This window comes from Caretta caretta, chromosome 2 (genome assembly GCF_965140235.1).
Source record: "Caretta caretta isolate rCarCar2 chromosome 2, rCarCar1.hap1, whole genome shotgun sequence".
NCBI classification, from domain to species: Eukaryota; Metazoa; Chordata; order Testudines; family Cheloniidae; genus Caretta; species Caretta caretta.
Genome location: NC_134207.1, coordinates 104,498,900 through 104,522,329, shown reverse-complemented (window position 1 = coordinate 104,522,329; position 23,430 = coordinate 104,498,900). Strand labels below are relative to the sequence as shown.

The 23,430-nt window shown below is 35.6% G+C and overlaps 1 protein-coding gene across 4 annotated transcripts in view; it reads right to left on the bottom strand.

Moving 5' to 3' along the window:
* The window catches only part of ATP9B (ATPase phospholipid transporting 9B (putative)), a 302,332-nt gene that overhangs the window by 72,467 nt on the left and 206,435 nt on the right, over positions 1–23,430 (bottom strand). For all 4 annotated transcript variants that reach the window (XM_048840068.2, XM_048840067.2, XM_048840070.2 and 1 more), the window contains one exon: positions 3,578–3,738. In XM_048840068.2, coding sequence (XP_048696025.1) covers positions 3,578–3,738 — 161 coding nt within the window. The remainder of the gene's footprint in view (positions 1–3,577; positions 3,739–23,430) is intronic.

Genomic DNA, 23,430 nt, shown 5'->3' with positions numbered 1-23,430 from the left:
TTCCCTCCGTATAACTGTTTTAAAGCATCTCACAGTGAGAGAGAAGACAACTCCTGCCTCTTCATTATCTTTGTTCTTGGAATTATGATCCCAGGAGGTTTACAGTTCAAGTACAAGCTTGAGAATAGATCAAGCTTCACCTTCCATGTCTAACATCCTGAGGAGAGGAAGAGAAGTGTAGTGACATTTGAACAACAGTATGATCTGAGCTGTTTATTTTGTTGAGAGAGTGGGTGGTGACCTTATGCAAGGCTGACTCAAGATAAAAAAAGTCAGTGTGGGAGTAGATGTGTATGTTGGAGAAAAGAAGTCTATTCTCTGCTAGATTTCTGTCTGTTCTTCCTTCAGATATCAATATGCCACATTTCAGATCTCAGTAATGTATCGTTCCTGATAGCATTTCTTGTTAGACTATCTCATGTACTTGATAGAACTAATCCTATTACACAATCAAAGAAGGTAGTTAAAAATAATTCAAAATAGCATTCAAAGCTATATTCCAGGACAGTATATTGCAAATGGAGAAAATGAAATCTGCTACCTGGTCATGCAAGGCGCAGTTCCTCCTTCCTGGTCTGAGAAAATACAGTTATAACAGGTGGTCCTGGAAGAGTGCAGATGTGACAGAATGCTCCTCTGCAAGCAATCAAGTTACCACAGAGACACTCTAGGGTGCTACTGCAGCACACAAGCTGCTCTTTTATGGAGTGAAGGGGATCAGATCTTGCCCTCAATGGAGCTGTTACAAAGTTAAGCCTTATATCAGGGGTATGCATACTCTGTATGTACTCCTCTCTAGCTGAGCCTCATCCAGGACCACTCATGCTCACAGAAGAGGGCACAGGGTTAGTACATAAGAATTCAGTATGTTAACAAGCAACCCCCTCAGTTTAACACTGTAACAAGATATATCTACCCTCTATATATTTTTATAACCCTTGGGTTAAAACAAAGGCTCTTGTGGAATAACACCCTCTTTTTCCCAGCAGACAACCCCCTATAAACTTCTCCAAACCTTTCTTAGTTTGCATGTTCACAGAGAGATGACAACCTACACCCACAACTTTTTAAGAAATACAGGCACTTTTTGCCTCAATAGGGTAGTTAATACCCTTTAATATTCAATAACAGAAAATTAATACATGCCAAACAGTGGCACCACACAAGTAACAGGGAGTTTTTATACAATCCGTTGATAGAAAGATGCCCCCCTCACCCAAATTCTTCAATACAGCACTTTCATATAGAGTTCAAAACACTCATAGTAAAAGAGGGGAAAAAAACCACAGCCAGTGCTCTGCAAAGAAACAAAGCAGGACTTGGGCCTGACAGAAAATCATCATGCTTGGCTGCCAAATTGTTGAAAGATTTCACTCGGGTGTCCCAGAAATGTAGATTTACAGCAAAATGTCAGTTTAATTGTAACCATTAGACAACAAACAACAATTTAACTAGAGAGAGGAGGAGAACTTCTTGGGACATAAATGCTAACTTAACAGGCAAACCAGAAACACTTAAAGGAGTCTATGTCTGACACTAGGAACAGAAGGTGCTGGTCAGTGGCAGTGGAGTTGGCACTTAGCTATGAAGGGCTAGTAAGCAAAATGAGTCTCCTGCTGCACTTTTGGAGAGTCTCAGATATGGGTAGAGAGCCTGCTGGTTAATACTCTTATGCATCTCCTGGTTTCAGTACTTAACTGCACTGAAATTATCAGAAATTCTATTTAATTGCTATGTATAGCTTAACTGTGCAGGACCTCACGAAATTTGAGGCGCTTATTGGTGAGATAATTTTTTTGTTTGGCTTAAGGCCACACTTTTTGTGGGCCTTTGCTAATTCTGAGAAAGATCAACACTGTAACTGTATTGAAGATAAACTGAGGATCCTTCCTGGTTTCCTGTAAATTCAGTTCCTTGATTAGAGATCATGAATTTAACAGCAGCAGCTCTGGCCTTTTGCAACAGGTTCAAGAGTCTTGGTTTAAAGGGTTTGTTCATATACGTAGATGGGTTAATAGGGCACACAATACGCACAGAGAACAAACATTTTTGATTGCAGAATAACTGTCAATAATAAATGTAGGTTATATACTACTTAAAAGAAACCCCAAATTTCCACTGCTTCCAATATTCTCTTAAAAATCTAAAAAATACTATTTCCCTATCTAACTTTGCCCCTTTCCATTTGACAGATATATTTAATCCCCATCTTCATGCACAGTATATTCAAGTACTTTTTTTTTTTTAAAGAATTTTCAGATTTTTTTTAATAGATACATTTACCAACTGAGTGTAAAACAGGTCACAATTGAGACTATTTGACTCTGTTCCAACCATGCACATATGTGAACTTACAAAATCCATGACAGGGAGGGGTGCTTTTGGACAAAGGTAGGATACCCATAGAGTCGCTTCATCCTCTTCCAATACTGGATAGAAAATTCTTTGCTCCCCTTTAAAATACTATGGTGTACCAAAACCTGGATTTACCTACTTTTCTGAAAGTTCCCAGGGTAGTGACTATATTTATTTTTGTGTCTTGTATAGCACCGAGTCCATTATTGGTTCTTAAATTAACAAATTAACATCTAAATGGCAACGATTAGCTTTACCTTGACTTGCAGAGGGTGCTTACTCGCTGTGTGGAACAAAGAGACTTGCCCCACCCAGGTTTCATACCTTTATGCCCTTTGGACCTCACATTCCTGGGGGTGGGGGTGAGTCATTGCTGCAAAGCTGACCACCGAGCACCTTTTTTACAGCAGTTTCTGACCTACTCCCCCCCCACTCCCCCCCTCCCCATAAATCAGAGCTGTCCTTCCCAGGTAAGTCCCAGACAAACTCTGCCCCACCTTAGTTGTGGTGCAGTCATTCTCATTTCTGCTAAAGCAAACTTTATTAGAAAGGGAAAAAATATTCTTAGCTACGTAAAGCTTCTTGTTGTGAGCTTTACATTCTGTAGAACACAAGATTACGAATATTTATGTTCGTATTCTAGTTTACCTCAGTTTGAATATACTGTACTCATGCTTAATGAACTAATTAATTTAGGAAAAGTTTCTATTTGTGTACAGTATCTAACACTAGTAAAAAAAGGCTCTTGCAAAAGAGCATTTGTATTATACAGCTATTAAGCTATATTCAATATATATCAGTGTACTGAAAAAAAAGTTATGTTTTATTCAATATTTTAACTAGCAAGACCAGAACACTTTAAATAACTGCAAAGGCATTAGAAATTACAAATGCCAAAATAAATGAAATAGTTCATTTGGATACACATTTTCTAAAACTATATCCTCTGATATACCAAGATTGGATCCTTATTAATACATTTATACTAGTAAAAGGATTAGATATCCTGATTACTCCTGCAAGATGAACATTATACAAAAACATACAACAGTATTGTTTTCTGTAGATTGATCCTTCAAGAATCAGCAGATTTGTTGGCACCTTCTCCTTCAGCTTCCTGATAAGATCAATTTCCTTTGCAATGAGAACTGAGTATAAATTTCAAGAAAGCCTCAATCAGTGAAATTAGACATCTGTGTTTCTCTCTTGTTCTTATACATACCTGATAGGGATGATATAGGAAAACAGGAGGAGGAACCGAAAAAGGTTGCGGTACCATGGGCCTACAAATCCTTGCAAGGTTACCATAACAATTGAAAGGGCAACTAGAGCCAAAAACAGGGCTTTGGTCAGTTGATTCAGTTCAAGGTCCAGTAAACCAACCTAAAGGAAACAATTTAAATCAGTAAATACAAGTTAACCATAAATCATTCACATAGTGACACCTTATGCAATTATTCAATTAGAAACTAGAAGGCCACTAATACTTATTTGAAATCTGTTTTTATTATGTTCAACTGAATTTGAATAACCAAATCTGAATATTTTCCCACATTTACATGAGATGAAAGTTTTCTGTTTACAGGCCAATAATACTTCCAACAATCACAGAGTGAACTGTTCCACAAATATCTTTTGAGTTGCCTTATATCTGACATGGAAACCACCACCTTTTGGGGTGGGTGGGGGAATTATTTCCTTCTATCACATATTCAGACCAGAATTTCTTTTGAACAAAACTATTGAATCTACATGATTTTTTTGTAGTGTTACTGTCCATTTGCTGGTGTAAAACCGCCAGACTTGGTAGAATTGAGAATCATAAGTCAGATATGAAGTAACACAAAAAATATGAGAGATATTAACACTACCCGTAATTTGTAAGCATACAGTACTACTTTAAAAGAAATACCATTTTGGAAATCTGACCTTATTTCATCAATTTTTCCCTGACTTTTTTTTAATAACAGTTATTTATTATATCAAATTCATCTTATTACTAAAGAAGCTTTTCATAAGTATTGGGATAAATAATAAAATCAATTTCAAATGGAATGTCTACTGATTGTGATTTAAAATTGCAAAATAGACCATGCTTTCCACAAGTAAAAAAGAAAATACATTCAATCTCTCTGATAAGCATTATCCTAAATAATGTGTCATGCCAGTAGATCTCCCATCAGCTCCTATGTTTCTAATGAAAAGATATTTTAAAAACTGTGTAACTAAGACTCCCACTATTCCAATAATGTATATTGTATGCTAACTATTTCAGATCCACTTTTTTGGATCATCTTTTAGTCAGTAAACTATATGGGAAAATTATGTCAGCAAGACATGCCTAAGCCACATCGCAGAGGCCCTTTTCTCTTTAGACCCTGCCAGCAAGGACAGTAAAACATAACACTTTCCTAGATAAACAATCTGTATAGGAACTATTTTTTAAATAGTTATGAAAAATTGCAGCATTCTTGCCTGAGCATGGGGTGTCCCTTCCCTTGAGAACTAGGCAGCTGAAGACCACAGCGGCTGATTTATCAGCTGCATTTAAAAAGCAGCACAACGAGGACAAATATCTTGCAATTTCCGCTGCTTCAACTACTACATAGTTTATGCTTGAATTATTGAGAAAAATAGGTTTTTGGATTAAAATGAAGAAAAATTAAGCCAGGGAAGTAGAGCATGTTTCAAAGCCCAGATCTTTTTGCGTTGACAAAGGCGGTCTAAGTTTCAGGCCTCGCTGAGGATCAGATGAAGTCATTATTCATTCAGTCAGGGAAAAAAGACTCAATTACCTCAACCTAAAGATGCTATCAATGAATGCAAAGTGCATATTTTACTCTATTCATCCAAATCCCATTAAAAAGTGAAAGGAATGATTTAATCTGGCCTTCTAGAGTTGGTCTTTTTTTGTAATAAAATAAAGAATCACTGTCTTGCAATATGCATAACCACTACCTCACTTTTTTTCCTGCATCATAGCAGTGAAAGACTGTAAAAGCCAAGACAAAAACTAACAGAAATGAATACAAAGTTTCTTTTGAAAAACTGCCACTCATAGGACAGAAACATTAAATGTAGTCCACTGCACATTGATATGTAGCTAATTCAAAGCATTAATACCTTTCTAATTGATAAAGACAGATGTGAACATAAGAGTTTGAAATACAACTACTATGTTGTTGGAACAGTGTTTAAACCAAAAAGAAAACTTTGAGGTAAAATATTTTTTGCAAGTACACAGTAAAAAAAAAAAGTCTTCTTTCAGGTACAGAGATTAATTGTTATACAAGATAACTTCTCCTCTCCCCACTAGTCTGCACATTACATTACTGTCATTAGACAATCTTAACATTTCTATTTGCTATCCACAGCGAAGTCAACTTTACATGTGATAACCATTCAAAAGAGGAGGATATACAAGGAAAAAATGAATTATTTAAACTGCATACTACATTCCTCAAAAATTCTCTCCTGGAATTACATATATATGAAACACACCCTAATGTAAATAGCTTTATAGTATAATGTTACACGTACAGTAGTTTCTGCAATCAAACTATTATGTATTTTATCCAGGTAGTTAAAACAAAGTCTGTCACACATTTTGAAGAAAAAACTGATTAACCCATTTCTTGTTAAATATACTGTAGTGTAGGTGAATTCGGGAAGATCATATTTCAATATATACCTCACCAATTGTGCTTTTATCGAGAGACTTCTAACATATTTTACCAATGAAAGAATGAAGCTTTTCATAGTCATAAGAACCTGTTCTGCACCTAAAATATCCATAACCAGAATAAGTAATTATGGCTACATCAGATAAAGGTGAATTAAGTATACGGAGTAATTTTCAACATTTATTACAATTTCCTATATTTGTAAAACAAATTTCTTCTGCTTGTCTTAATATTTGTCCTGTTTGAAACAACTGTGATAACAAAATTAAATACGCCACTGGAAATTTTAATCTCCAAGGGAAAATTTGTACATAATGTCTAAGACAGCCACAATAGTTTTGTAAAGGGGCTGCTCTAGGATAATGAACACAATAATTGCTTGTATAATCTAAAATGCTACTAATGGCAACAATCACAAATCCATTTAGCTCCTCTTTAATTTATGTACCAAGTTTTAAATAGATAATGGTTCTCAGTAAAATAATGGCTTATACAAACAAAAAAGGATAAATATGATATTTTCCTGCTTAAACAAAACAAAAAAACCCCCCAATCCATCAGTCTAGTTTTTTATTTTATATTTGAGTCAATGAATGAGTAAAGGGTCTAATATTCACAATGCAATGTTACAATGGTACATCAGAAAGCAAGAAGGCCCAAGTCACACAAAGCATCAACAAAATCGACTTACTTTAATTTTTGTGAGAAAGGTTGCAAGTGACAAAAATTTTGATTAAACAAAACATAAAAAACAAAGCTGTTTGACATAACAGTCCTGTAAGGTTTAATATTATGAAAACATTAGTTTTCTCAGCTGTTACACTACTTACAGAATAATTCTTCCAATGTGACTAAATACACAAAAGGATCCTGTGTAGTTCCTCACATATACAACTTTTTTTTTAAAGGGTACATTTTTGAGATATGTAAAGTTCTGTAAAGTTTATTTCAAAAGTAATTATATTGCAGTCATCAGTCAGATTCTGCATTAACATCGTATTGACTGCAATGGAGTTGCATAGTATGTATAGTAGGAACAGATTTGGCCCTCATTTGCATTTCAATAGCTGAAAATGTCCTGACTACGAAAACAGACTCTGACCTGCACATTAAGTTTCATTCAAGAAATAATATCTATTGATATTTTTCTTTCTTTCCAAACTTAAAAGAAATTACATCTCTAGTTTGAAGTAGCAGGAATACCAAGAAGGGCAGATAAATAAAAATTGAGTAATTTCAGACACTTCATTGTATGCTTGCTCATACACAATTTTCCAAATCCACATTTCTCAGCCACTTTCTTTACATTCTTGGTTAAACAGAAACAAGTTTCTCATTTAGAAAATAGCTGGTGTCAGTTATTCATTCTCTCTCTCTCTCTCTCTCTCTCTCTCTCTCTCACACACACACGTTGTATGTTCTTAGTGCACGTCAGCCGCACATCTGAAGCACTATGGTTTATCATGCCAGTCATCTGTTAAATAAACATCATTTTTTTTTACCATTAGAATGTATTGGTTCAATAACTCATGCTTGAAAGGCTCCCTAAATAAAATGACAAACCAGAATGTTACAATCCCATTTGAAATTGTAATATTTGTTACTAAATCTGTATTTACAAATTCAGATTTCAAAGTCTATAAAAATGTACTTTTGTTATTAACTGTAATAACTGCAAAGAAACGCTTGTGATTCAGTTCTCATATTGTGCACTTTTGTTAAAAAAGGGGACACACTGGGTAACTGATCAAAGAAAAAAAAATTCGAAATTTAAGATTGACTCAAGCCAACAAGAAGAAAGGAACTTATATTTACACATTTTCCCTTAATTCATCTTACTGTGCCCAATTAATACCAAACAGCGTGAAATGGTGTACATAATATGCTGTGTTCTGCACCAATACCTTCCTTATCCTTTTAATTAGTACATACAAAATCAAGAGAAAACACACACATTAAAAACAAAAACAAAATATTTGAAATACCTAAAATGATCATTTATTGAAGAAAGTTTCTATCAGCCAGTGTCCCTGTTTTGTCAGTTTTTAAATATATCACAGTCCTTTGTTTAATCATAAGAGGCAGCAATGACTAGGCAGGGGAACAGTTCCCAAAGTGTTGCCAAAGTTATGACAAGTCCTGTACTTTTAGGATCATTTGTCTTTTTCTTTATTGGCAAACTACCTAAAAATTGGTGAACGCTGTACTAGTCTTTATAATAATAATAATAATAATAAATTTTACTAGAATATATGTTTATAACAGAAGTTCCAGAAAACACCAATATGGATCCTCAAGTGTATTTTGTGTGAATTGTCTTACAAAAATGTATGTATCCTTTACATTGTCTTTCACACAACAATTTCATAGTGCCAGCTATTATCTCAAAATGTGCTGAACTGCTTTGTGCTATTTTGAATAGTAAATCAAGTGCTTAAAAACCTGAATTTAATAGGTACGCTAAACTGGTTTGTAGATTTGTAATAGTGTCTTAAAATATTATGTGTTATCTACTAGAAAATTTGTATATAGTGAACTACATGCCTTTATTTTGTTACAAAATGTTTTGCATGATTAATTTTTCTATCGCTATACAGAACAAGAGAGGTTACTGATAGATTCCTAAAAACAGACATGTTTGTTCCACAAAGGACAATCAATACATTTTAAGAATTAGGCCACACGTTAGTTGTCAATTTCTAGTTATTTTCTTTTTTTATGTTAAAGAGCTATTTTTGTAATCTGCATGATACCCAAGTTTGAAGTAACTAATGATACAATCATCTCTTTAAAAAATGCATTTCTAGTTTGGTAACAGGTAATATCTATAATTTTGCTCAGGAATCTAAAATTCAAGCTTATACATTTCCTCCCCTCTCTACCTACCTCAAATAAATATAACCAATTTTTTGTTGTCATACAGTCTTAAAGTCAGGTACCTTAATAATTTAAATAAATGTGGCTCGAATTTCAGAGATGCTCAACATTCGCTAGTCATATTGACCCCAATAGGAGTTCCCTGTGCCTTTTATTTAGATGCCTACATAAGGGATTTAGGTGCCTAAACTAAGGCACCCAAGTTTCAAAATACCAGCCATAGTTTTCATGACTTTTAAAAAAATATTTCTTCTCTTTCAAATATGTGATATGCTTTATCATAACAGAGTACTGCTTACTCTATGTTCAAGTAAACTGTAGCTTTCACAAAGAAAAAACAAACCAAGATGAATTTAACCAAAAGAAAGGTAACTCATGCTGATCATAAAATGGATTATGAATCTTAATTTTATTCGTTTTCCCATTATTTCTAGCACTCTACACAACTTGAAAAAAAACTTATCCGCTTTATCCCAAGACATTCCTGAGTCTACAATTATCACTTTTAGAAACCAAGTTTTGCTGGTTGATGACTTTGGTTGCATGATTAGTAACATTTTTAACATTAGTAATGCATTTCAATATTTTTCCACAGTACACTGTCTACCTCAAAGCTTAAAAGATAAGCAAGCAATTTCCTAAAGGGTTGCCATATCACAGTTTGGTCAGCAGAGGGTGCTCAAGATTGATGCTATCTGCTGTCTTTTAGAAAGTCCTCATTTGGTAATACAGTACAAGTTAAACAGCTCTGTTTCTTTACTGGATTACTCATAGTCATATAGTTATACTACTATGCTGCTAGACCAATGGACAGTATTTTTATTTTATTTTCATATTTGAAACACTACTCAGAGGAACTCTATCAAACTCTTCAAGACATTAGTGAGCAGGTGCTGTGCACTGGTACGCAACATTCTTTAACTGCTTTAATGTAATGTAGCTGTTACACACAAGAACAATTGATAAAAATGTACACAGAGCATACTAAGATACTGAAAAGATTAATGGCTTCTAAAACTTTGATGTCTATACAGGTCTTTTGCTTTCTTAATGACAAGCTCTTCTCTATTGTAAGCTATCAATTTTGAATAATTATTCAATCACCTGAGCCCACCCATCAATTTTGAATAATTCACAAGACCACCCATCAATTTTGAATAATTATTCAATCACCTGAGCCATCTAGTGACATTGGAAACCACAACATTCAGTATAATTTAATGTAATCACAGGGTCAAACGTTCATTTTTCAATTTAATCTAATTAAATCAGCTCCAAATTTTCAAACTTAGTGTGTAAAATTAGGCACTTAAATAAAAATGCTCTGATTTTTAGAGTTTTCCATTAAACCCACTGAAAATTGAGGATACTCTGAAAATCAGGCCACTTTTATCTAGATTTGTAAATACACATTTACATGCCTAAGTTTGGAAATCTAAATTGCAAAATTTTGGGCCAAGGTTTGGGTTTTTTGGCAATGTTATATTTACACAGATATTTTATACATAGTTAACTTCCTCTTGAGCTTCATTTTCACACTATTCAATGATTCAAAACTTTTTTTAAATTCATCAGACACATGTATCTTCATATACTTAATCTGGTCTCTTAAAAGTAAGAGCAAGGAGCAAGTATGTTAAAGGATATTCTGAAAAGATGACTTTTCCCCCCAAATATCAGGGGATAAGTAAGTCAGGGACACACTTAAGAGCCCTGATAATAATATTACATAGGTGTGAAACTAGAATGATGAAAATCAGGCCCAAGGTGTAAGTTATTAGAACAGAGTTTAGAATACCTGAATAAATAAAATCAACATCGTAGCTAAATAACTGATATTAATTCCTTTGAAGAAAAACAATTTTATATGTGAGCTCACTTGGTTTAACAGAAATATTAGCTAACTTATTTTTCATGTAAATATTAGACAACACAAATATTATACAACACACACAAGTAACTATGTAGCCTATACTCCCCAGCATATTCCAAGCCATCACACTAGTTGCTAGTCTATATCTGAGGTAACTTTCTGGAAGACAACAGTGTCATTCTGAATTTACAACTGAGCTCAAAGTGTGACATAAAATATTTGTTTTCAGTTTCAGGTTTTGCAAGTAACTTCTACCTTTATATGTAAAAAGTTAAATGCATGGGTTATTCAATGGAGGTCAATTCATAAAACCTATAAGAGGCTAATAGTTCTTTCAAAAAAGTCTTTAAAATGAAATTGATATTTTTTAAAAACACATACATTAGAAAAAAGTTTCAGGATCCTCCCCGGCCCAAAAAAAAGAAAAGGGAGGTGGTAGCAACCCTTCCCCCGCAGGAGTTAGGACTCCTAGATTGAGAACTCCTCACCACCTATATTAACGACACACATATTTGAAAGAGTTTATATGCCTCTCTCGTCAGTCAGAGTTAAGGTTACCAGAATGTTTTTGGGAAATTTCACATTTTTTTTTTTAAGTAGTGTGTGGAAATTCTATTCATTAAAAAGGAGCCCTAGAAGTCTGGTGTTGGAAACTTTATGCACCATGCATAGAAAGCTCCCTGTACAGCAGGCTCCTTAAGAAAGAGGAGAGGAAGACCTCCGCTTTGGTGCATATACTATGGTACAGGTGCCCCCATCCTCCACACTTCCTAAAGTACAATGGGAGAAGCCCAGAGACTACAGACGGACTATTGTTTGCAGGAAAGGAGGTCCCCTTCTGCCCACTTTGGAAGTAGGCCACTGAGAAAGCTTGGCACTCCAGCAGATAGGCATCTTTTATTAAAACCACCTTCTCTCCTGTCTATCAAAATTTTTACAAGTTCGCTTGTGATTATGATTATTTTGTTCATCACTTTCTGTGGCAGAAAAAGAATAGTAATGAGTACAAACAACTTGGCTGTTCTTATTTTAAGATTTATTTTAGATCTACCTCTCCTGAAATGCTGAACTGTTTAAAACAAAAGTAAATTGCAAGAGAAAAGAAGCTGAAACTAGTTTCCTTAAATTTTCAAAAATTGTAATTTTTAATTCATTCAGACCCTTTTACTACAGAATAGATTAATTTCAAACTTTCCCAGAATTTGAATCCCTACATCAAGAATCAATCCGTAGTATAATTTTTGTTGAGATGCACTTTTGTTTTCATACTTGTCTGTTTCCAGGATTCTGTGAAAAAATGGATTTACCCTCTCCCCCAAAAATCAAATATCTAGTGGGCTTTATTGCCTTTTTCTGAATTTTCCATCTTTTGCACATCTTTGTTACTCAAGTAATTATATAAAATATATTTGATGAGGGTTTTTTAGTACTAGAAACATTAAACTTTCACTCACAGCCAAGCATTTCACTTTAGAAATGAAAGTTAGCTATCTAAAAAGATGAAAGAGAATTGATGAGACTATCAAGATTCTTGCTATGTATATTAGGAAAAAAGAGCAAAGATAAATCCACTATTATGCCACAAAAACAACTGAAAAGCAAAAGTATTGAACATCATAAAGTAGATGCAACCATAAAAGGTAACATCATCACTTTCAAAGTAGCACAACATGAGCAATCTAAAGAAGTGATCAAAATGACTAAAGCTGTATGCTCTAGATATACTCCAAACAGATTTAAACATCCACGAATAGATGTGGCAAATGAAGAAACGGAAGAAATATTAAAGAAGAAATTAAAAGAATCAGCATTGACATTAATACAAGATCGCTGATGGAACATCAAGAAAGTGACCTAATAATGGATACAAGCATCTACACATGGAAAATGCATCCAGGCTTACTGCTGCTGAGTCTAGATTTCAAAGAAGATCAAAGAACAGTGTGTCCCCAAGTTGCTGAAGATGCCATCCAAGAAGACAGAGAAAAGTATGATAAGGAGATTTGTAAGTCAGCATTTTGTTGTGAAAAAGACAAATGCGATCATATGATGCATTAGGTAAGACATTTCCAGTAGAGATAGAAAACTACTAATGCTGTTGTACAAGGCACCAGTACGACCTAATTTGAAATACTGTATACAATTCTGGTCACCCACGTACAAGGAATATGAATTTAAATTGGAACAGATACAGAGAAGATCTGCTATGATGATCAGGGGAATGGAAGGCCTATCCTATGAGAGGAGACGGGACAAACTTGTCTAGTTTAGTCTAGCAAAAAAAGCCAAGATGGGATAGGATTGTCCTCCTCTATTAATATATTACAGAGGTAAATACCAGGGAGAGTGAAGAGCTATTTAACCTGCAAGACAATGTTGGAACAATAAAAAATGGATATAAACTGGCCACAAACAAATTCATGGAAATTTGCTGGAAACGAGAAGGCCTCTGAACTCCCAAAAGGGTGAAGTTCTCGAACAGACTCCAAGTAGGAGTTGTGGGGGCAAACATCTTAATGAATTTTGAGAGAGAGCTGGACAAATTTATGAGTGTATTTGTATGATGGCGTTTCTTGTAGTGGGCAGAGCTCAGGAGTGCTGGGGGTCACATCTGATTTATGTCTTATGTTCCTAGTGCTCATACTTCAGGGTTTTAGCAGGCCACTGGCAGGGCTCAGTAAGGGATTTCTCCCCCATCTGCCTTCCCAATATATTCTGGAAGGCTGTTGTTTTTTAAAATCTCCTTCCTCTGGAACACCAGGGATGGCCATGGCTGGAAATGGGACATTGGGTGGGGTGGGCCAGGGCTCTGAGTTGGTAGGGACCATCCTTTCTCTCAGGTACTTGGCAGTCTGGTTCTTGCTCACATGGTCTATTTACTTGCCATATGTGGAGCTGGGAAGGAATTTTTCCCCAGGTCAGATTGGCAATGACCTTGGGATTTTTTCTCTTGCTACTGCAGTGTGTGGGTGTCAGAATTATCTGGGGATACTTCACAATCTTTTCCCTCATCTTGTGGGGGCCTTAAGCACTGGTGCATCTCAGTCCCTTCTATACTCTGCCTGTGGCATATAATAGCCCAGTGTCCTGTGGACTGTAATACTTTGGTCTCATTTCTTGGATTTAGTGTGTGGGTATTGGTGGCCTGTGATACACCGGTCAGACTAGATCTGGTGGTCCCTTCTGCCCTAAACTTGAGGACTCTATTGATGTATTCATGATTAAAATGACCTTCTACAGGTCTAAATTGTTATTTAAAAGACAAAATGGATTGCTCAAGCACACGTGCTATTTTACTAAATAAAGAAATCTCTCTCAAATTTTCTCTTCAAAATTACTTATTATCCAAGTCTGGTATTTGCTATGTAAAGCACTCTCTCCCTCTAAAACTAAAATGCTGCAAAAATTCATATTAAAAACATTTTTCACCTCTCCTGTGAAAAATGTTACTGTATATTAGTGTCACCTGCGGGTCTCAAATGAGCTGAGAGAGATTTTGAAATAACACTGTTCCATACTTATATTAGCAGCAATATATAGGTAGTACACCTGTTCCCTACATTGCTGGTTATATAATTTTTGAAGTTATATAATATGCAGGTTAATTATTTGTACTTAATTATACTGAAAAGCTATTTTGTCTTTTTCACAATAGTGTTTGATAGTCTAAAAATGCTAGTTTCCTAAGATCTGCAAATCCATCCTGCACCCATCCCCATACAATTAGAACTAGAATTACATGAAGGAGTTGAAATTTTTTATACCAAGTCTTATCTGGTTAAATAAACAAACTTTTAAAGCTGCAATGTTACCCTTTTTTGATTTTTAGCTGTCTACTGTAAAAGGTTTACTAATATCATGTCAAGATTTAGTACTAATTTCAACTGCAGCTTTTTAATTTTTCTGTTACTTTATGCTCTAAAGACATTTTATGAACCATTTCATACTTAATGGTTTGTAAGCAATCCCAACAGTTGGGAATTGTGAGAAAAGTTGCCCAGATTGACAGATAAAGTGAAAAGGTCTGTATTAATTTCCAAATAAAGAAATGCATGGAGTGGTATTTCACTATTATTATACTCTAAAGTACCAATTAGAACGCATCAGAAACTAGAGCAAGTTGACACTCTACAATAAAGCAAATAATTTCCAGTTGGAGGGGCAGAAAATGTTAATATGCAATGTTCAAGACTACAAGAATCTTTGTAAAAGGAAGTAGCTAATAAGGTTTAATGATGCATGTCAGGAAGCCACAGTATGTAGGGAAACACAGCTGGCTTCATTTTGTAAACTATTTGATATACACATCTTTCTAGTTCACGATTATCAGCTGTAAGAGTGCCACAGGGGACAGTTTAGCCTTCAGATCAGGATATTCTTCTTGTTCTCTAAATTACAAGTAAAATACATTAATATAATATGGTGCTGTAGGCTAGTGCCATGACTAAAGTTTATCAGCTCACAAAAAGGATTAAAGAAGTCTTCAGTAACATTCAGTGGGAACAATCTAAGCAGAATAAATGGGCCAAAGAACACTGGAATAACAAATTCATAACACAAATGTACACATATTTTGGTGACAAACTAAACCCTGAAACAATCAATAAAATTAATGTATGAAAATGTAATTTAAATTGCAAACGGTTTCAAAATGTCTGCACTCCACATTTTATTTAATATTAAAAAGCAATCGTAAGCATATATTGCTAAAATATAGCTTCACAAGGCAATATATATCTTGCTTACTACAATCCAAGTTGTTCAGAGTGACTGCAATGTGCAGGTGACAGCAATTAGCAGCAGATGACAGAAGCACTTTGAATTTGTACCAGATGGCAGCTAAGGGTCATTGGAAGCTAGGAAGCCTTCCACAAGGAAACTGTTGTGTTATACAACTATCAAACTCATAAGCACTTAGAAACAAAATTAATTATTCAAATACCGGAAGACAATTGTAAGGCCACAAATTAAATATAAAAATTCTGTCATGGTATTAATTAATTTTATATAGAATTAAACAAATGTCAGAAATTTTAAATAAATGTATGCAAACAACAAAATGAGTACAACTTCACAATGGAAAAAGATATATTAAATTAACAGGGACACCAATTAATGTATTTGCTATACTTCAGTCACTGCCATATGGTAAAATATTAATCAACAGACTAACTTTTGCTTGTGTTCATTCCAATGGTACAATGTAGGTCCAGGTTTTTCCTATAATCTCAAGAAAATGGCTATAAAGAAGGGAGAAAAATGACAGCAGAGTCCACAATGTTTCAGGATGGGAGAGAGGAGTACTGATTCTACCTCTCACTAAGTCTTCCAATGGACAATCAAAGAATAGCATCAGTATTAGAAAAGCTGCTGAATAGTCTGGCTGTAGTTACAGAGAAAAATAGATCAATTGCTTGAAGTGGAGTGAACAAAAGGAATGGGGTTATAGAATGGAAACTTGGCAGCCCACAATGAAAAGGTGGGTGAAAATGCCATAGTATTTTTTTTTCAGGGAAGACTAAAATCAGGAGAATATTGTTACAGCAAGATAACAACCCCCTTAGCAAACACTCTTTGCCAGGATGCTGTATGATGGAGAATCTTTGTGCAGATGAATGAGACACTGATGAAACTAAAGGTGAAAAAGGGAAATTTACTTGTAATTTGGTTTCCCTGAAGGTACCATTTGACTTTTCATTCCCAAAACTTCCAGAACCAAAGTTTTTTTTCTCTTTGAAGTACAAGTAGATCTCTCATTCACAAAACAACTGCGAGTGCCCTCTGTTTTGTTTCAATTATTACTTATTATTTGAACTGCTTTAGCGCCTAAGGATCCCAATAATGGATTAGAAACCTATTCTATTAGGCATTTTATAAACAAATAATTTCAGGGTGGGAACCATTGTTTTGAGTTTATAATCTAAGTAAAGACAAGAGGCAACAGATGGGTATAAAACAGAATAGACGGGGGAGCACACAGTAATGATCAACCGTGAAGAGCAGACCAACTGTCTAACCATTGTCAATTTTTTTTTAATAGTCATGACAGCAGAGGAGAATTTTAAATAGGGATTTGCAGAAGATCAATGTGGTGGCTTTGCAGTTGTTTTTGGAGAGCTCCTCCCATGCATGAGGGCAGCATGTGAGAAATCTCCAAGGTGGCTGTTTGAAAATTTAACATGTGGGCCATGAAGAGAAGACATGGGAGTCAACTACTTGACAGTGCAGAAGAGGTGGGGGTACAGGCGGTACAAGGCTTTAAAATTACAGACAAGTTGTTTATGTTTGATGGGCAGGAGAAGGGAAAGTCAGTAGAGGGATGAAAAGAGAAGGAGTAACATGACTGAAATGACGCGCCAAGAAAATTATCTTTGCAGCAGATTTTTGATCAGATGCAAGTGGGACATGATGTGATTTGGCAAGACCAGAGAGGAGAAGGCTGCACTAGACAAGATGAGAGAAGAGAAGGACCCAGATGAGAGTTTAGCTGTCTGAACAGCGAGGGAAGGCTAGAACTTAGTGAAATGTTATGTGGGCAGAAGAGGGTATGGATGTGGAGTCTAGATTTGTCTCAATGGAATAGTGAGAAAGAGTAGGAGGAACTGGAGGAAACGATAGACTGGTGAAGATAAAAACGAGGAGGAATGGAACAACTGGACAGGAAGGAAGTGAGAAAAAAGGAAGGAAACACAATATGAAGCAGATAAGGGATGCGGTGAGAGTCATAGATGAAAGGCAGCATGACATAAATAGTATGCCAGCAGTTCTCAAACTTGAGCAACTCGAGGACCCCCATTTTGATTCAAAAATTTTTGAAGACCCCCAAGCCACCCGCTCAACCTGAGACTCCACCCACACCCCACCTCTTCCTGCCCCCGCTCAACTCGTACCCCCTCCTCTTCCCTGCCTCTTCCATCCCCTCCCCCGAGCACACCCCAGCGCCACTCCTCCCTCCCTCCCAGTGCCTCCTGCATGCCGCTGAACAGCTGTTCCCTGGCATGCAGGAAGCACTGGGAAGGAGGGGGAGAAGTTGATCAGCGGGGCTGGCGGACCCCAGTTTGAGAAACGCTGTAGTACGCTATTAAAATACAGACAATTAAGCAGTAAATCAAAACACAATTAACAATTCCTTGAAGAGAAGGAAGCAAAAAGTTTCTCAACCTGTAAGCCTAATTTATACAAGAAATATATTGCAGTGATAAGATGACAAGACAGCCAATAATCTAAAAAGCGTAACTCTTAATTCTGTATTATAGGTAAGTATGCAAATAGAAATGCAGTCAAATGGTATCTTCAGAAAAGCTGATTTACTGGTAATCTGTTGTCCCTTCTCTAAGAGATACTATTTGACTGGATTTCTACTACTGGAAACTAAGGCTGAGTAAAGTTTCCACAAAACAACATATTCTCCAATTTATAAAAGGAACAAGAAACTAAGGCTATTTTGTATATCTCAGAGAATTATTTATACTCAGAAGAGATGATTGGAAAGGGAACAATTTAAGTAAAATTATGCAAGAACATCTAGCCTGAGTGAAATAGTTCAGGAAGGAAGATCCACAAGTTATAACACATCCATCTTACAGGTCAAGTCCAAATTTTATTTGCCAGCTGGAACACTGGTTTCAAATTTAAAACAATCCCCGGTCTTACACACTGAACTGACCTACAAGCCAAAGGCAGGAGCCACATTTGTTCTGAAAGTTACACATAACTTGACCATAAAAGCATGAACAAGATACTTGATTCTATCTGAATTAGGATCAGCAGTGTTGAACATTTACCCAAGCCAACATTATGTCTTTCTACCTCTACAAATGGAGTTATTTTGTTGGAGACTACAAGGTCCAAAATAAAAAAAAAATTAGAACCAACATCTCAGATCACTGTGAATCCTGATGTTTAGTGGGCTTCAAGAGCTTGATCATGGAAAGACACATTGGTTTCAACTAGGTAACGCTGGTTCTACATACAAAAACACACGAAGTTCTGCTTTTCTGTATCTAGTAGTTCACTTTTACTTCCACTGTGAAAGGAGAAAGGTAACCTGATGAATAATTGTGGCTGTTAAACTCCCATTAGTGTAAGTAAAAGATGACATGTAAACCTAGAAAGGGAGAGCATCTGTCACAGAAATTCCAGTATGACTCACCAAAGAGAAGACTACCTGGAGTACATTCATATTGACACAGATGTATTTGCCAAATACTAAACTCCAATGTAATACTTGGATTCCTAAGGTAATTGATATGCTTTGCAACAGAAATGACAACTCTGTACAAATGGTGAAAAATTGGAGAGGGTTCAGAGAAGTACCACAAGAATTATTCAAAATCTGGAGAACATGCATGACAGAGAATGACTTAAGCAGTTTAATCTACTCAGCTCATTAAAAAGAAATTTAAGAGGTGACTTGATCATGATCCATAAATACTGTACCTACATGTGGGGAAAATGTCTGATGCTAGAGGGCCTTTTTAACTAGCAGCTATAGGTATAACGATGTATGAAAGTTCAGCTAGAAATTCAACTAGAAATAAGAAATGCTTAACTGACAGTTAAACTTAAGAGTAGGAATTTAGTCAGTGTGATATCTTTAGACAAAAACTCACTTTTAAAGTCAGCCCTTAATTTTTTTTAATAAAAATCATGATCACAACTCTAACATTCAAATGATATTCATCTGAATATGAATAATTTACACAATTTATTTATTCTCTTAAAAACTGAAGAAATATTTGACATCAATAATATAAAATAAATACAAAAATAAATAAAACACAAGACAAAATTTACAAGTGGAAAACATATTTAGTAATAATCATGTTCTTGCCCAGATGTTCAGATTATGGCTATTTCACTTCATTGTTTGCAATTCAGGAACGTATCAATGGGTCACTAATGATTAGTATATGGTACCATAGTTCAAGGTCCAGGTTTGATTTCCAGTTCTGGGCATGAATTTCCATGTAACTAAGGACAATCTGTTAATGAATTTTAACATACAAGCACAGCAGCAGTGTTCTGGAAATACAGTACAACCTCAGAGTTATGAACACGAGTTATGAACTGACCGATCAACCATATACATCATTGAGACCGAAAGTATGCAATCAGGCAGCAGCAGAGACACACACACACACAAAGCAAATACAGTACAGTACTGTGTTACACTTAAACTACAAAAAAATAAAGGGAAAGTTTAAAAAAGATTTGACAAGGTAAGGAAACTGTTTCTGTGCTTGTTTCAATTAAATTAAGATGGTTAAAAGCAGTGTTTTTTTCTGCATAGTAAAGTTTCAAAGCTGTATTAAGTCCATGTTCAGTTGTAAACTTTTGAAAGAACCACCATAAAATTTTGTTCAGAGTTACGAACAACCTCCATTCCTGAGGTGCTCGTAACTCTGAAGCTCTACTGTATGAAGCACAAAATATGTACAACCACATGTCACAAGACCTGATCCCAAAGGTGCATTAAACACAACGTATGTTGTATATTTTTGGCACAAGTCCAAAACAGAACATTTTCATTTAACTTTTGGGAATTTTGAAGATCATGGCTTATCTGGAGGCAAACAATATATACACAATTTTTTTTTATGAAATACATACTCATATACACTTAGTCATCCAACTCTAGGGAGACTAACACAACCAAATGCCTGGTATATGAATAGATTTAGGTCTATATTAAAATATTGTTTTCTAACAAAGTATTACTTGAGATTAGAAATGCATCAATATGATTTTATGAAACAAATATAAAACCTGACAATACAGTCTGTTGTTCATAGCTATATAAAAAAAGCACATTGAAGTAAACTGAATTTGGTCATCAGATTAATTTTATACAATGAAATACTGCAAGTATTTCTTTAGTTTACTCTCAAAGTAAAAGTATGACAATGATAAGCAAATGGCTGTATAATGACTGGAATTTAAATGAACTCGTTCTAAAAAGACTATGTTAAGCACCTACAATACTTTGTAGCATATACTGTCTTCCTCATCTTCCTGTCACTTCCACAATAGCTCTCAAGGCAGACAAATTCTTATTATACTATTTCACTTATAAGCTCACTTTTTATTGATTCTCTAGATTACTATTCTAAAAATTGTTACATGGATTTCTCCACTGGTAAGCTACCGTCTCTTTAGTTAAAACTGGTTTGGTTCTAAAAATCTGGGAACACATCTTTACTTGTCAAACGTTTAAATGTGCAGCTACAAAATTTTGATCACTGTTTGAAAGACCGGGACAGATTTTACTTTCACTACAATATAAATTTAACCAAAAATGTATTTTTCCCCTTATTTCAAATACTGGTGAGAATATGTGGACTCTTGAGAGTGATCTACAACAACCTTGCTATTTTACTTCTAGATTTTGTTTTTGTTTGGCTATGCCAAAAGAAGGACAGGAGACATTTGACACGGGTTTAATCAGATGTCTGGGACTACCCGGCAGATAACAGTGTACAGTGCAGGTAATTCCATGTTATTTCATAATTACCCGGGAGGGCTTTTTCCATCCATGTCCCTCCAGCTAATCCATTGCCGGGACCTTACCATACACCCCAGCCTCGTAGGAGGGCTAAGATGGGCTATAAGAATGGGGGGTTGGCTCCCTGCCGTAGCAATCATAGGAGTCCCCAACTGCAGCAGCAGAAATAAAACCAGTGCTGCTTTTAAGACTCTTTTGAAGCCCATTAGACAATAGTAAGCAATTATGACAGTTGTAGTTGGATATGTCTACACTCCAGCTGGAACGGTGCTTCCCAGTGCAGTTAGACTGATATGCTCAAACTAGCACTCTAAAAATAGAAGTGAAACTACATGGGTGGTGGCTTGGGGTAGCCAGTAGGGTACATTATCAGGGGGTTAAGTGGGCTTGTACTTGGGTGGCTAGCCTGAGCCACCGCTCTGCTGCCATGGCCACAATGCTATTTTTAGCACACTAACTCAAGCAGTGCTAGTGCATGTCTGTTTACCTGCACCAGGAAGCATCCTCCTAGCTACAGTGCAGATATACCCTAAGAGGGGTTTCCCCCTGAGCAAGTTTTCCTTCCTCCACCTGAGCTGACTAGCAGGATATATGACTTGATTAATCTTCTGTTGAGGAGCAGACGAGCAGTGTTGATACAAAAACAGTACTTTTGCACATACAAATAATCACAGTTTGCCAGGGCAGTGAAGGGCTGGCTCTCACAATGGCAATTCTAAAGGGGAGGCAGGCAAGTCTCAAATGATAGAACTGCTTTGCACCGAGAGTGTCTCCAATATGTTGGACCACAAAATAGGAGGCAGGAGCAGGTGAACTGTTTAAATGTTGGTGATGCTGGGCAGAGGGGAGTTAAATGCAGGAGGTGCTAAGTGAATCTGCCCCTAAGCACTGTACTTCATTCCTCCTGCAGAATTTCCATAAAATAAAATAAAATAAAGGGAAACTAATTGTTCAGGAGAAAAGAATCTTTTTAGAAACACTATCACAGAGGAAACATTTCTGCATGTGAAGAGAAGGGTTTGGTCAATTCAGCAAATATGCAGCAAAAGGAGCTTCCAGAAAAAAGAACTCGGCCTCTATTCCACTGGATTGATTAGAAATACTCATGAGTGATAACTTCTGTCCAAAGTAGTGGATCCACTCCAAATTAAATGGGGGAAATCCAAGAGCTACCTCTCGACAAAAACATGAAATGTAAAACAAAAGTAACATTTATAATTAACATTAACATTTCTAAGTCTACAACTGGTGAATATAACTTCCTGAAAAGAAAAACACATTTGAGACAGAAGCAGCACTGAGTCACCCCCACCCTGAAACCCAGCTTTAATACCAGTTTAACAATTAGGAGGAATGTTGAAGATTACTACTATTTAAATTGATGTTGAATGGGTACACAGAAGGTTTATGCTTCTGATATTCATATTATCATGAATATATATAATATCATGAATATATTCTGCATATTCATAATATGCAGTCATATTAAAACAGGATGGAAGCTTTTTTTATATAAAGTACATTTTAAATTCACTGTTTTGAACATTGGCTACCAGTGATAGCAGTATAAAAAACTATTTATGTGCTCATTTTAGGCACACTAGGAAGATTCACTGATGTGTGTGTCTGCCAATTTTAACAAAAAATTACTCACATTTCTAAAGGAAGAGACTGAAGATAATTATGATGTATCCTGCTGCATATTCTGAATATACAGTGTATAACTTTTTATTTTAATGTTTAAGCCTCATTACACAAATTCTATTCCACAGACTCTCTTTTGCCTTTCCAATTCTCAGTTTACCTTTTTACCATTATTACTGCATTCTGCTCCTTTTGATGTCCACAAAAGCAGGGTTGGGCCCCCACCAGAAACAGTTTTACCTTCACATCAGAAGAGCCAACCTAAGAATACATAGCTTACCATGCATCTCAGCCTTATAAAAACAATCATGTGTTTTAAAACGGTTTTTTTCCCCCCACACCACAGATAGGTAAGAATGACAAAATCACATAATGTCAGGCAAAAATAAATAAATAACCTTAGTTTGTTAATTTCCCTCTTGGTTAATTAACATCTATAAGTGACCTTTAGCATTGACAGGTCCAACTTTATCCAGAAAGCCAAGGTTTAAGAA